General features: G+C 40.2%; 3 protein-coding genes across 3 annotated transcripts; 1 reads left to right on the forward strand and 2 right to left on the reverse strand.

The window, feature by feature from the left end:
- Window positions 1-163: 163 nt before the first annotated feature.
- On the reverse strand, window positions 164-1423 carry LOC126562535 (cytochrome c oxidase assembly protein COX18, mitochondrial). The gene is made up of 4 exons (XM_050219079.1): window positions 968-1423; window positions 616-891; window positions 439-549; window positions 164-376 (listed from the first exon to the last, which is right to left on the reverse strand). Exons 1-4 carry the CDS (start codon window positions 1415-1417, stop codon window positions 164-166), a joined length of 1050 nt encoding a protein of 349 aa, XP_050075036.1. The 5' UTR covers window positions 1418-1423.
- An 859-nt stretch (window positions 1424-2282) lies between these two features.
- Window positions 2283-3226, forward strand: LOC126563320 (tax1-binding protein 3 homolog). Its single transcript, XM_050219953.1, has 3 exons — window positions 2283-2404; window positions 2821-2949; window positions 3024-3226. Exons 1-3 carry the CDS (start codon window positions 2351-2353, stop codon window positions 3210-3212), a joined length of 372 nt encoding a protein of 123 aa, XP_050075910.1. The 5' UTR covers window positions 2283-2350; the 3' UTR covers window positions 3213-3226.
- A 7871-nt stretch (window positions 3227-11097) lies between these two features.
- Window positions 11098-13293, reverse strand: LOC126563616 (F-box only protein 33). Its single transcript, XM_050220260.1, has 8 exons — window positions 12853-13293; window positions 12599-12754; window positions 12414-12521; window positions 12226-12337; window positions 11763-12158; window positions 11617-11694; window positions 11315-11548; window positions 11098-11240 (listed from the first exon to the last, which is right to left on the reverse strand). Exons 1-8 carry the CDS (start codon window positions 13215-13217, stop codon window positions 11100-11102), a joined length of 1590 nt encoding a protein of 529 aa, XP_050076217.1. The 5' UTR covers window positions 13218-13293; the 3' UTR covers window positions 11098-11099.
- Between the last annotated feature and the right edge of the window lie 784 nt (window positions 13294-14077).

Below are 14077 nucleotides of genomic sequence, written 5' to 3' on the forward strand. Positions count from 1 at the left end.
GACCGGCGCCGTTATCGCCTGTAAAAAAAAACCCCCACTTTTAACCAGTCCATTTGTCTTCTCAATACATACATTACTACACTACTTTACACGGAGCGCGGTTTATGTATAACAAACTGTTTTGCTAAAGTTTTATTATCCGAACAAAAACATCTTATCTCTTTTATGCTTTCGTGCTTGGCGGATGATTACTAGAACCGATATTCGTTAGTGTAGCGAGTTTGGCGCCAAACGTACTGCGTAGATGTTGGTAGGGATGGGTAAGTTCTGATGGGACGAGCGGTATCCCAACAGCACGACGTACGCGTGGTGAAAGAAGCAACAAGTTCTGTCCCAACCCGTACGCACTCGATGTTACCCAGTACAGACAGAGACACTATCGGAAAGGAAGAGCGATAAGGAAGGATGTTTTGTAAATGACTATTAATTCGAACTTACCGATGGAACGGATGCCGCTATCGGTACCATGAGAACGCTCAACGCTCGGAACAGGTTGGTAAAAATGGTCTGCAATTTGGAGGGTAGTTTCGTACGGGATGCTGCTTGTATCTGTGGAGCAATTGATCTGGGTTTAGTTTTTGCTCGTTGCTTTCGGCTCTCGGCATTATGTCTTACCTCAATGATGCTTAGATTAATGATGCCTAACGTTACGGGAAGAATCAATGAATGGTCCAGTTCGGTTAGGTTCGGTATCCACCCGAAGCCACCAAGGGTTAGCTCGGTGTATGCGATCTGTGCCTCGATTGCGGTCGGATCGGGCATCATCGAGACAAGGTTCCGTATCGCTACCGACTGTACAATCCACAGCGGTATCTGACCCCAGAGCAGCACCATCGTCTTGGCTGGGTGACAATTTTCTCTCACTATTAGTTTGTTCCATTGTTTCTTTAGCTGAAAAAAGGCAATAAGAATAATGGGTAATATTTGCTTGTTTTCGATTGCAATCCAATACCCCTATGATTCTCACCGAATGATTGTACATGATCCGGGCTTCCTTCTCGCTCCAGTTAAACTTTTTCATCGCGTAAGCCGTTTCCGCCTTCAGTTCTTTGATCAGTTCGGGCATTTCGAGTGAGATTTGCTCCAGTCGGGTTAATATTTTGTTTTGATAAACGGCCAGCGGTAAGGTGACTAGCGTACGGAGGCCCACCGTCGTGAGTACAATCGTTGCCCACCATGGTAGTCCGGAGAGGTCGTGCAGGTTGATCATACCATGCTGTACGTATGCAACCGGAGCGCTTTGGGAGAGTGATTGCCAGATGCCGCTGACGGTGGCTTCGTAGGAAAAGTTTCTTCTTTGTGGGTGTATCGAAATTCCAATGGGTATGGTGCATTGTACCGATGGTATTCTGTGGGGATGCCGTAAAGTGACACCCGCCGTATGTGCCAAGGGTCGAATGGATCTTAGGTAGCTCATCGCTTAGCACACACGCACTAAAGAATGAATTAATGATGATAAAATAGATCCGGAATAGATAGACGGAATTTAGAATGGAATCTGGCGTAGTGTAGAACCAGACACTGAGGTGTGGCTATTCGGTTAGTACTGATTTGCCCGCAACTTCCGGGCGTGATGTCCAAGGCACGCCAGTATACCGATAACACTGATCAAAATGCCAATAACTAAAGCGGACGCATCACCGAAATCCATTCCGGAAGCTGCTGCACGGTCAACACTCAGCACCAGGACGATCAACAAAAGGGATACAAGCTGATGAATCATTGCACGAAAATCGGAAAAACGTTAACAAACACACACAGGAAGTTAAGCTGCTAGTGAAGCTTGGGCTTTAAGTATTCCGTTCGTTATCAGTTGGAAAGATGGGAGTGTTTTTTTGTCCCCTGCAATGTATCAATAAGCAAATCCCGTAGCGAATCTCGAAACTCACCGTGTTTTGATAAGCGGCTGTCATGTACGTATGTGCGATCGTTGTTTGTTTTGATTGTTTGTTTCGTTATCTAATGCCATAGGATGCTAGTAAATTCCTTACCATAAATATCCCTAAAAGTGTAAATTTGAAAAATTTGTCTGTGAAATCCATGGTAAAGCCAAAAAACACACATTAAAAATTAAATTACCTTATTTTTTAGTTATTTACCCAGTGAAAAAGCTTCACCAATAATATTCCCACAATCTTGATAGCTGTCAAAAGGCGAAATGAGGCGAAAATCAGCAGCTGTCAAAGCCCGATGTTGGTTGTTTTGGAAATCTTGAACAAAAAACACAAAAAAGGCAACTAGGCGGTATCGAAGCAAGAGGTCTACGAATTTCAGCGTTGTACACGGGGTGGTAGTGTTGCCGTATAAGTTATTTGCCAGCGGTCTACCTCAGCGAACATTTTACTGCACGATGGCGAAGAAAGCGTTCCAGCACCAGGCTGGCACGGCCATGGAATGTTTGAGCGTAAGTTGTTGTGCCTTTTTCGCCTGCGTTCCCTTGACCGCTTGTGTTCGCGGGATGAGTAATCGCCTTGAGCTTTTGTTGACCCTCACAATTCGTTCAAGATAACCCTCGAGTCCGTGTGGGGGGTTTAGGTCTTTGTACACCCTCAAATCATGCTGGAAGGGCACGTTCCGATTGACCTTTCCCAAGGTTCCCTTGGTGGATGGGCGGTGGCAGCAACGGCACACGGTGTCAATTGAAGTGTAAACAATGCGTCCAAACGGCCGTGAAATTGGTTCTTGTTTTTTTTTGTTGTTGTTGTCGTCTAGTTCTGTTTAAACCATTCATAGTAATTCGTTCCGCAAACTGGCACCGACAACTGGTAGCGTGGAATTGTTGCTAATGCTACACATTTCGGTTGGCTCTTTCCTTTCCAGATTCCCATAACGTTACACAAAGAGAAGGACATCGATGAGGAGGGTCGGGAGGTGTTAAAATGTGGATTCAAAATTGGCGGTGGCATCGATCAAGATTTTCGGAAAAGTCCACAGGGTTACACGGACTATGTGAGTATCGGGAATTATTCATCTCTGTTCCAATTTTCGAGCGCAACCAACAATTCACCGATTTGCTCTTGTAGGGAATTTATGTCACGGAGGTACACGAAGGTAGCCCGGCAGCTAAATCGGGTTTGCGGATGCACGATAAAATTTTGCAATGCAATGGGTACGATTTTACCATGGTGACGCACAAGAAGGCCGTTAGTTACATACGTAAAAATCCCGTCCTAAACCTGCTCGTTGCTAGGAAAGGCGTTACGTCGACCTAAGCATCTAAGCAGCCTACACTAGTAAGTAGCTGCACGAGAATCCGCAACGTCTGCGTAAATAGGTAAGGAAAAGGATAGTAATACTCTGGCTGCTTCGGGGGAATCGAGAGACAACAACATTCCAAATGTGCAACTGATTTCCGTGCATATTTCAAACATTCCATACAATAGTCCACTACCATCTCTTCTTATCTCTCTCTCTCTCTCTTTTCCTTACCAACTCTTGAAAAAGCCCACGTTTTACCCCCTTTTTGCATATGCAGCTCGCCCAGTAGTAGCTCAGTTTTACATGCATTTTTTGCACACACACGCGCGAAAAGGAATGATCGTTTTTATTGCATATTTCTATTGATTATTTGTAAGCATGTTAGCCCCTAGGTGTATAGAGCGAATAATGATAACAGCGAGATCCGTGTTAATAATGTGTGCGTGTTTTTTATGCTAAAGCCAGTTTTTACACCAACTGTGTGCAGGCGACACCGCGAGGGCTGCGTGAATGCCCACAGGACGCATTTACATCGTTGCTTATTATAGGGAATTGTCTCCGTTTTTTTAAGTGTGTTTGTGAGGCGAGATTTTAGCGCATTTTAGATGTGGCAGCAGTAGTAGTACTAAATGGTTAAATTAAATTAAACAAAAAAAACAAAAAAGCGAGAAACGACGATGAGCAATTATGACAAATCGAGTGGACAAGGTGTAACACAACACAAGAGGGTAGATATCGAAACAAGAAGCTGATTGAAACTGTTGAATGGTTATTGTTTTGCCCAAAACAAATAAAACCACACACCCTGTACACATACAGCGCTACATACATAAATACACGCACAGACATCCATACACATTTTATAAAAGAAAACCTCCTTTCGTACGGGATAAGTACTCGTAGATCGCACACCGCAAACGCGACGGCACATGGCCGTCATCACTTTCATATTTTAGCTATTAAAAATGTATGCCAAAGTAAGATTAAAATGTGTAAAAAAGGAACATCGCTGTGGTGGAAGTGTAAACCTTTAAATTGAAAGAAACAATTAAACAACAACACCAGTGTATTCCGCTACATTTTTAAGTATTTCTTCGTTTATTATTATGTGATTTAATTTATTCCTCAAAGCCAATCATTTCAAAACGATCGTCTAGAGAGACACGAACGTGGATTCACAGTTTTGTATCCTTTTATTTTGCATTTATATATGTATTATGATGACCCTCGCTTTTTCTCATATTTCGCACAGGGTTTGGTTATCATACGGATGCGCGTTAAGGCGCTGAATAGAAGAGGTTCTATGATTTGTATTTTCCAATCATGGAACGATGGGAGGGCAAGTACAAAATAATAAAAAAAAACGACAAGGACACATACATACACATACACACGTATAAAATTGCTTCTGATTGTGCATACACGAATAGAGCAAATGTGATTCCAGTAAGCTATATAGCATAATAGCATATAGAAGAACGAAAACTAGGATGTTTTGAATTTGAAAATAGGTTCCATTGAACAATTAAAACTGAAGTAACCTTGGAATAGCTATATTGTGCTAAATTGTAGTTACATCAAATAGCAACAAATTACGCTTTGAAAGGACTTGGTGGTTGGTGTACTTTAAGATAATCTTTTTTTTTTCTTTTTAGTATCTTAGCATGCTTTGTCCCACCCGCCAAAATAGATCCAAAGATCTCGTTTTTGTGTGGTCCTGAATTTAAAATTCTTCTCAGCATAGTAGTCCACTTAGCAACACTCTTGTGCACTCAACCAACACAGAGTAAGTTCGTTTTCTTCGCTCCTTCGATTGATTTTTGTGTTGTTTAGTTTGGTTGCTATTGTTGTGTTCTGTTTTTTCCTCCTCTTTTGTTTCATTAGTAACCACTTAATGACTACATCAAACTGCCCTTCTTTAGTTTTTGGATTCATTTTGTTCTATTTTTTGCTTGTTGATGATCACCGTCCATGTATTACATTGGAGTTTCAATTTTCGGTTACTTTTTTATAATTCCTATAATTCACCCTTTTTCTCTTTCGGTTTTGATATTACAGTAGAAAAAAAATTTACTACTACAAAAAAAATTTGTTTTAGAAAAAAAATATTGATTTTCTAAATAAAAATTCGCTTGGTTTCCGGTTCCTACGGGTTTCCGGAAACGGTAACACATAGTACAGACGGTAGAGATTCTAATTTCTCTTTATTTGAGTGTTGAAATGCTAATTTTGAATGCCTTTTTATTTTTATGCATTTTTTATCATAAAATTATCCCTTCATTTAGATGAGCTGATTTTGTTTGAATGCCTTTTTCATATTTTCAGTGAAAACAAAAATCAGTGGAAATAACAATGTTGCCAACAATAACAAAAATCAGTAGAAATAACAATATATGATAGGGAGAAGAATGTTTTAAGTACAGAAAAAAGAATATATTTATTATTTGAATTACCACTGATTCCAAACAAAATATTGGACAAAAAGAACCGTTGGATACATTTTCAAAAAGCTGCCTGATTAATTGACCAAGAGTTGAAAAAAAACATTTGTTGGAATAAACGAAATTAATCTCTAGCAGGTCCTAATGGTCTATTAGAAGTGATCCCTAAATTCATGAACAATTATGCTGATAATCCGGTAGGACTGCTCATTGCTGGAGCGCCCAAACGAGACCATCATTCCATCGACCAAAGGAGCTTTCCAAGAAAAAAAAATCCTACCGCCTGTACTGTGCTTGTCATGTGGTTGGTACGTATCCAATGATAACATCTACATCTACTGCCTCATTCCATTAATTATTCTTTTAACTATTGATTTGTGCATGTTGAGCTTAATTTTTGTTTGTTTGTTCTATTTTGTTTCATTGTTATTTGTTTGTTTGTTTGTTGTTAACCACCTTTTTTCTTTTATTCGTTCGACCGCCGTTTTTTGTTTCATTTTTTTACCATCTTGTTTGATGTTACTCGTTACGTTTGTTTGTTTGCTTTTGCTTTTTCGTAGCGTGCTCTTTCTCTCTTTCTCTCTTCACTTTTTACTTTTTCTTCTCTTTATCTTTTGTAATCTTTATATCACAGATGATGTTGATTTCAAGCTTCTTGCGGTCTTGAAGGTTTTGTTCTTTAGCTTTTTTTTTTTTGCTTCTCGCACGCACACATACCCACATTTTTACTTGCTGCTCTTTGTTTTTTGTTTTACTTTCAACTTTTTTCAGTTTAAAAATGTATGTGTTTTTCGTTTCACTACTTTCATTTGCGAACGTTTTGTTTCTTGTTGTTTGCACAGATTTTCTTTACTGTTCAATTTACTTTTCGATCGTTCGTTTTCTCTATCCCTTTTAGTTTATGATTTTTCTTTGTTTTGAGCTTTCCACCTAGGAGTTTGCTTGTTTCACTAAAGCACGGGATCGAAAGGGGATTCACGTGTGCTGTTGTTTGTTTAATACTTTGGCTGTTGTTTTATCGCAGTACGTGTTATTTGTATACATCTCTCTCTTTCTCTCTATTTATCGCTTCCTCTTTTTCTCTCTATCTCCCACCGACACTATCAAAATATAGAATCCATTTTATTTTTATTACTCAAGTCCTTACATTCTTTGTGTATTTTCTTCTTGCTGTTGCTTCAGTTTTGCATGATCAAAATAATGATCAAACGGAATATGTTTTCAGATTTGTTACAATTCATTTATAACACATAAAATACTCTGTTTTTATTTACTTTTCAGTAAACAAGCTTTCACGCACATGTCTGTTGTTTGCTTCTATCTTTTGCTCCTGTTGTGGAATGTAATGTTTGTTTTACTCTTTCTGGCACGGTTTGTTGTTGTTGCTTAAATTGCTCGTCTTTGCTCCGCTTATTTTATTACCGTCTCCACCAAGTTGTTATTGTCTTTGGAGCTATTCCTCCTTGTTTGCTTGCCTTGCTAGTTTACGGAAGCAACCGTTTGATTCTTGTCGGATTTTCTTTATGGCAGCAATTCGTAAAGCACTTAGCTGTATGTGTGCTCCATTGTTTTGAGCTAAGCACGGATCCAGTAAAGATTGTAGCCCAGAACCAGCCTGTTATTAAATAATTTCTCTCTCATTCTCTCGTTCACAATTTAACTTTTCTTCAACTTTTACTTTTACAGATGGAATAATAAAAAAATTATTTCCCTAAATCTTTAAACACAAAAAAATATATGAACATCGTAATGCTTTGTTTGTTTAATACTTGCTTGTCTGTTTTGCAAGATGTCACACTACACATTATTCATTGTAATATTTATTACGTGTTGTGTTCGATGTTGTACGTTGCTGGAACACATTCGACGTGCTTCTCGCGCACCTGTATCTCTTATTAGTTTTATATTGTTTCTTCGTTTGCTAGGCTCACTAGTAGTTTGTTGTCTTGTTCTGTTTCTGTTTTATTTTCTGCCAAGGCGCACACTGGTCTGCTTGTCTGATGTTTTTTTTATATTATAGTTATTGCGTTTTATTATTTGGTGTTTTTTTGATTACTATTGTTTTCTTATTTCCTCTTTTAGCGGAAGCGGTTTTGTTTTGTATGGATTTCTAATTTTTTTTACAACAATAAATTTTTAGTTTTTGCTTTGCTTTGATGATTTTTTTCATGCAAATGAAATTGTTACAGAATACCATTTACCGAAACAATTGTAAAATTTGCTCATTTGATAGACTAATTATTCCTCCGAAATGGAGCAAACAATGAATATACCTGTTTTAAAGTAAAGTAACTGATTTTGCCTTTTCTAATCACCGAAAACCAAAATGAACTGTTTCTGAACTTTCCGTCTGTATATTCGGAGCATTGTTTGGAGAATTATCCGTAATCCTTAGTTGATTTGTTTTGTTCCGTTCAGTTCACTAACTTGTTTCACCTCTACCGGTAATCTTCCTTTACAATCGTTTTCTTCGCTTTTAAATGATGCTAGCTGACTCTTAAGAGTTGTCAAATTTCTTTAGCATGCTTATATTCTTCTCATCCCTTTAAGTTAGATTTTTTTCCCTCTTACTGGCACTTACTTATGATTGAGAATGTTGTGAACAAAGATTATTCACCAGTGGTACCTTCCGACGGAATTACATCCACACCGTGGAATACCTGTTCATGCTGCCGTCCGCTAGGGTTGTTCTGATCCAGCGGAACAACCACAACTTAGTATGCTCTGATGTTTGTTTCGTTTTGTTACTACTTTTTACCATTTGCTTGCACTTCTTGTCACTCATCTTTATTACATCGTTATTATTGCACTATGCTTTTTGTTCGTTTGTATGGAATTTTAGGCACACTTTTTGCTGTAACAGACAGTGTTTTGTTCCCTTTCTCTTTCTTCTTCTATAAAATGTTCCTTTATCTCTCTCTTTTGCAAATCATTTTTATGTTCTGTTCCATGTATTTTCAATAAAATCTGCGTTTCTATCACCTTTTTGTAGATATTCGTTCGTTCACGTTTTGCTTTGGCTATTCTCGCGTTAATGTATCTATTAGCTTCTTGTAAACATCAAGTTATATTACCCAGATAGGCAAAATCTGTTCTCTCCTTTTCTCTTGCTTTGTTCTTTCGAAATTCTTCCTTTTTTCCTTGCTTTTTTCTTATAAAGGACGGTTTATGGTGTTTTCTTTTATGCTTTTTACTAATTTGTTGATTCTTTTCTGTTTTTTTTGTGTTGCTTTTTACAATTCGATTGAGATTGCTTGCAAGTTTAGATGTTTGCTTTTGTTGTTTGGTTGTGCCAGAGCCAGCTAGCTTTGTTAGTGTTTTTTTCTCTCTAATTTTCATCCATTTTCTCTCCTTCTTTTGTTTAACATGTTTGAGGTGTTTTCGGTTCCACTGTTATCTCTGCTATGTTTGAGGTTTCTTGCTTTTGTTCCACTGTGAATTCGATTCTTTTTTTGTGATTCTTATTCCCGTTTGTTACTTTGATTGATTCAGTTTTTTTGCTTGTTTTAAAATAGTGGTTGAATTACGTTTTTTTTTTGCATATTATTAGCATCTGTACAAGTTGTTGGGATGTATTTAGATTTTTGTTCAGTTTTTTCCCTCTCGTAGTAGCCCGTCGCTCGCCGTTTTTCGTGTGGGACCAGGTAAATTATTAGCATTTGATGCCTTTTTTCGGCCTAGATATGAACAAAATATACAAAAAATACATCAAGCTTGCTTATCACGCACTGAGGACTGCTTTTGGAACGATTTTAGACGGTTTTTCTACTCAAAAGAATTCATTTCCAACGTTTGTAACAATTTGAGCCTCGGGACAAGAATGCTTGAAAGTGGGCGCATTTTGCTCTAGATGATCGATTACTAAATCATTCGTTGCTACAGATTGCAGTCTTTGCTTCGTTACGCTACACTTTGAGATTCTCTGCCGCCTAATAGATATTTTTTTTTGGTAAACTTCGTTTACATGATATGCCCCGATGCGAATCGATTTGGATGGCTCAAGTGCTTTTTATCCTCGAAGTCCTCGTGCGATTCTCGCAGTCACGACAAACAGCCAAACCGATTAAATACGTGCTACAATAAATAAGCTACTAAATAGTTTGTTTTGGTTTTTTGCCCAAGATAAATCCACCACATGTACTTGCTACGCAGCATGTTAATAAACGTAGAATACGCACCAAAAAAAAATGTGTAAACCCGGAGCACCCGGAAAACATCGTCATTGGTGTTGCAATTTAGTGGGCTTTCTCTATTCGCTCCATGTGCTTTTTCTCTCTTCTTCTAAGTAACACAAATGTGGTAATTGTCATCACAGATTGGTTGCGGTTTTGTGTGTTCGCGTATTCGTTTCTCGTTATGCGTTGTAGCTGTGTTTTTGCTTGGGATTGCTTGTGGGCCGTTTTCGGTCGCTCGATCGCAATGGCAAGATTGCATACGAGATGATCGTGATCAAGCAGATTCGTGTTTCTTTTAACCGTCATGCACCGAGAGATAGAGAGATCTTCGTTATGGTTATCAAAGGAAAGTCGCGATCGTTCCCATAACCACTATCAACAGGAGACTGGACATCTTCGTTCGTTTCTCACCATTTTTTCTGCGATACTGCACTAGCTTTAGTTGATTTTCTAAAATATATAGTCCTGTTGTATAAATAAATTCTCGCCTATTTTCTATGTGTGATCTTCCTTGCTCTTCTGGACCTCTTATTGCGTGGGTGGCTTCGTTATCGTAGGTATATGTGTGTGTGTGGAGTTAACCAACAAACGAAAAAAAAACATACCACCGTACGATAAACCGAAAAAAGAAGCCTTTTAGGGGAACAGTCTTTTTAAAACAAACAAATCATCCTGACCCCTACCAAACGGATATTCACACTTTCACACCCGGCAATCCGACTAATTACTAATTGCTCTTTTTTTCCCGGTTTTCGAGGGCGCTAAGGTGCCTTTGCGCAACCGGTGTCGAATGAATAGCGACTATAGTAGTACTCGATCTTGTACAACTTCTCTAGGTGGTTTTTGTTCAAGCTCGCTCAGTCTTTCCCAGCTGCTTCAGAACGTTGGTTCGCTCGGTTCTTCATCTTAATCCCGTGGACATGCCAGCTGGTGGTGATGGTGGTATATGTGTATTCATCTCCCTTCTCCAGATTACCATTACGTTATCACTATTGCAACAACATTTCGATCTTGCAGTTCTTGTGTTGTGCCATTGTTTTTATCTTGGCAGATCCTCAATTCGTCTTCTAGCCACAAACAAACGAACGTAATTGACTATTGGAATAACACTTATTCCCTTATCTGGTGTGGTGGCACATGTACGTTGTTGTCTTTGCTGCTACTGCTGCCGCATTGATTTGTTGGTGGTCTGTTGTAGACTAATCTTTTACTTACGGTTTGTTTGGGTGTGCATTAAATTTGAATCATCTTTTAAATGTGAACAGAAATTGCCCTCATGGCGCACTTACTCCATTATATCCTTGCGAATGTACTTTAGGATGTACTGATCACGGACTTCATCCGAAACGGGATTGAATCGTAGTGCCGGTGGAAGAGTGTTCGCATCCAAAGGACACCACTTTTTGCCAAGCTGTGCACTTATTTCCTGCGCAAAAGACAACCAATCATTAGACTGATAAAAATGGACAAGAAAAACGGGGAAATAATCTTCCGACATACCTCAATATATGGTGTAATCATGCCGGTGGCAATGGAAAGATGCATGTGGGACACTTCCAGCACTTTCAACTCGCGGCCACGCAAACGCGCAACACCGACCAAACTGTACTGATCAAGTACGTAACCGTGGACGATGAGTTCTTGCAACTTTTTGCATCGCCAAGCCATCATTACCAGTGGATCTTGTCTGGTGTGCATCACCAGCTCCATAACGTTGCGATACTCCATAATGCGCTGAAAGAAGGAAGGGACGAATTATGTAAAAAATGGACCAAAATGGAAAAATGATCAAGTACCCTTACCACTGAATCGACCCAAATCAAGCTACGCAGGGTGTCCTCGTAATGTTGTGAAAGATATTCCAAGGCTTCGCAATTGATCTGTAATATTCATCGACTTGCGGGTGATTGGCAATCGCTTGAAAAGGCAAATATCAACGAAAACATACCTTCTCACAGAACAACACCTTCAGATGCGTTAACGGCATCGATGGCCGTAAGATGTGGGTGTGCAATGTTTCAACCGCTTCGTACGCACACACCAGCGTTAGATGCAGCTCGACGTCCGGATTCTTGGTGCGAAAGGTTGCCCACGCATCCTCCGACAGCCCAAAATGATCCTCATCGATACCGTGCACGTGCACGATAAGCTGCCGCAGCACCGGTAACACCTGCAGCGTTTGCAGCAACTCATCGCACAGACTATCGTAATCGATGGTAAGCACACGCAGTGAGGTACACTTCTCCAGCAGTGTTGGTTCAATCAAACCGAGCGGATAGTGTCCCGGGTCCTGCTTGACTGTGGCAAATGCTAGCTTTTCCAGAGCCTGTGGTTTTGCGGTGCACTGTGAAAGAAGGGGTATTAAGTATTATGGTTTAGGAGCAAAAATAAGAGAGCACAAGATAACTCACAGTGAGAAAGTCCGAAGCGTGGAGAGCGAGAATTTCGGAACAACCCAAATCAAGCGTCCGAAATGGTGGATTTTTACGGCTCAGCAGTGCTAGCACTGGTTGAACGAAGAGTCTAGGGAATATAGGAGCGGAAAATAAAGCATCGATTAAAGGCAATCTTAAAAAAAAGCATTTCGAGGCAAACTCACTTGAGAATGTAATTCCATTCCTCTTCGGAGTAGAAACGGCCGGGTGTGACCAGGGTTGCGTATTTCGGCAAGATGGAAAGATCGAGCAAACGAGCACTTTTGCTTAGTCTGAAAGTATAAAATAGAAAAGCCACCACTTTCAATCTAGTAATCCGGTAGTAACGGAAGGAAAGAGCAATGCCTACTTGTAGAGAATTTCCGCCGTCAGCTCCACATCGTACAGATTGCAGGAATCGAATGTAATCTTCACCTCGTTTACGATATGAGCCAGCTTTTGCAAAAAAAAACCATTCTTTTTGTTCTGCTCACGGGCAACATCGAACTGGATACGCTTAAAAAATCTAAAACAAACAAAGGTTCATGCGATTTTTTTTCTCTTTTTGCTTGCAAAAAAAGGAGAAAGTTGATTGCGCGACATGCACATAGCATCGCATTTTACCTGGGTTGAAAAATGACGGACCGCCAGTGCCAGCATACCGTCGACGCGTTCAACCGATCCGGATGATTCAAGTGCTGGAAAACGTTCGTTATCACAAGGGCTGGCAGCTGGCCCCAGTTTGGGCTCATCACGCTGGTACCGCACGCAGAAGCACGTCGCAAATGCCCTTGATCGGGGCGCGATTCGGTCACCACTTTCACTTCACGGCTGTTCGTTTCCGACACCGTCCCGTCGACTACGACGATGTCCTCCACAAGACGACAATGATGAGGATGATGATGATGTTGGTGATGATGACGTTCGCCCTTTGTTGTCGTTTCCGGTGGCGTAGTAGTTGGTCGTTCCCTTTGACGCCACAAGCCCATCAAACACTTCCACCAGCGGTGCACGTAGTAGTAGTACGACGCAATTTTCCCGATGCACCACCAACACCACTACCACAAACAGCAGTGCACCAGTGCAGCGGTCGTTGTCTTCGATCGCCAATACTTGCAGCACAATATTGATAGTAGCACTTTCTCACAATTTCATCACAGCAACCGAACAACGCTTGCACCATTTGAAGTAGCGGCAGCTGCGACCAAAATTGTCGATTTCCTTGTAGCTGCGAACCGTTTGTATGTTTATTCGGTTACGTTCACCTTCTCCCTCCTTGATCGCTAAGATAAACTGCTGAGTGCTGCTACCCTTTGTGTCCGCGTTTGCTATCGTCGCTGTTTTCACCCACCGTCGTCGTCGTCGACAGCGGTTTGCGGTTTGCTCGCTTCCGTATTAATGCAAAGGAAAGCGAATTCAACGCGCAGCACTGTATTACGATGCCATTTGGTGGGTGTGCACAAACACTGTGTTTTTGTGTGTGCAGTGTTTCTTTTTTTTCGGTGGTACAATCAATTTCACCCCCACCCACGCAATCAATGCAAAGTTATTTTTCTTTTCGTGCCACTCGAGCTCTGCTGCAACACGGGAAAGTTATGAATAAAGGAATAGATGACCTGATGTTCTGTTTCTGGGGACTGTTTGTCGCACTATTTGCCTCGAAATTGTAAATTTTAATACGTTCTAATCACAGGATGGGAGAGATTGTTGGGTCGAAACAAAAGAGCGATGTTGTTATTTATATTTTGGAAAAATACTCAATTCATCCAATATGTTTTAACGAAAACGTCAAACACTTACAGGGAGATTGAACGAGACTTTTCGTCAAAAAATAGCATCATAAAATTCA

The sequence above is a fragment of the Anopheles maculipalpis genome, chromosome 3RL (assembly GCF_943734695.1).
Source record: "Anopheles maculipalpis chromosome 3RL, idAnoMacuDA_375_x, whole genome shotgun sequence".
Lineage (NCBI taxonomy): Eukaryota > Metazoa > Arthropoda > Insecta > Diptera > Culicidae > Anopheles > Anopheles maculipalpis.

What these genes read in the sequence shown, in the direction of transcription:
- LOC126563616 (XM_050220260.1), bottom strand. Translation starts at nt 13,217, where the DNA reads ATGGGCTTGTGGCGTCAAAGGGAACGACCAACTACTACGCCACCGGAA. An exon ending in GAATGGAATTACATTCTCAA is followed by an intron (nt 12,338 to 12,413) that starts GTGAGTTTGCCT and finishes TATATTCCCTAG; the next exon opens with ACTCTTCGTTCAACCAGTGC. An exon ending in TGATTTGGGTCGATTCAGTG is followed by an intron (nt 11,549 to 11,616) that starts GTAAGGGTACTT and finishes TCCTTCTTTCAG; the next exon opens with CGCATTATGGAGTATCGCAA.
- LOC126563320 (XM_050219953.1), top strand. Translation starts at nt 2,351, where the DNA reads ATGGCGAAGAAAGCGTTCCAGCACCAGGCTGGCACGGCCATGGAATGT. An exon ending in CGGCCATGGAATGTTTGAGC is followed by an intron (nt 2,405 to 2,820) that starts GTAAGTTGTTGT and finishes TTTCCTTTCCAG; the next exon opens with ATTCCCATAACGTTACACAA. An exon ending in CACAGGGTTACACGGACTAT is followed by an intron (nt 2,950 to 3,023) that starts GTGAGTATCGGG and finishes TTGCTCTTGTAG; the next exon opens with GGAATTTATGTCACGGAGGT.
- LOC126562535 (XM_050219079.1), bottom strand. Translation starts at nt 1,417, where the DNA reads ATGAGCTACCTAAGATCCATTCGACCCTTGGCACATACGGCGGGTGTC. An exon ending in TTAATCTAAGCATCATTGAG is followed by an intron (nt 550 to 615) that starts GTAAGACATAAT and finishes ATTGCTCCACAG; the next exon opens with ATACAAGCAGCATCCCGTAC. An exon ending in TAGCGGCATCCGTTCCATCG is followed by an intron (nt 377 to 438) that starts GTAAGTTCGAAT and finishes CCTTTCCGATAG; the next exon opens with TGTCTCTGTCTGTACTGGGT.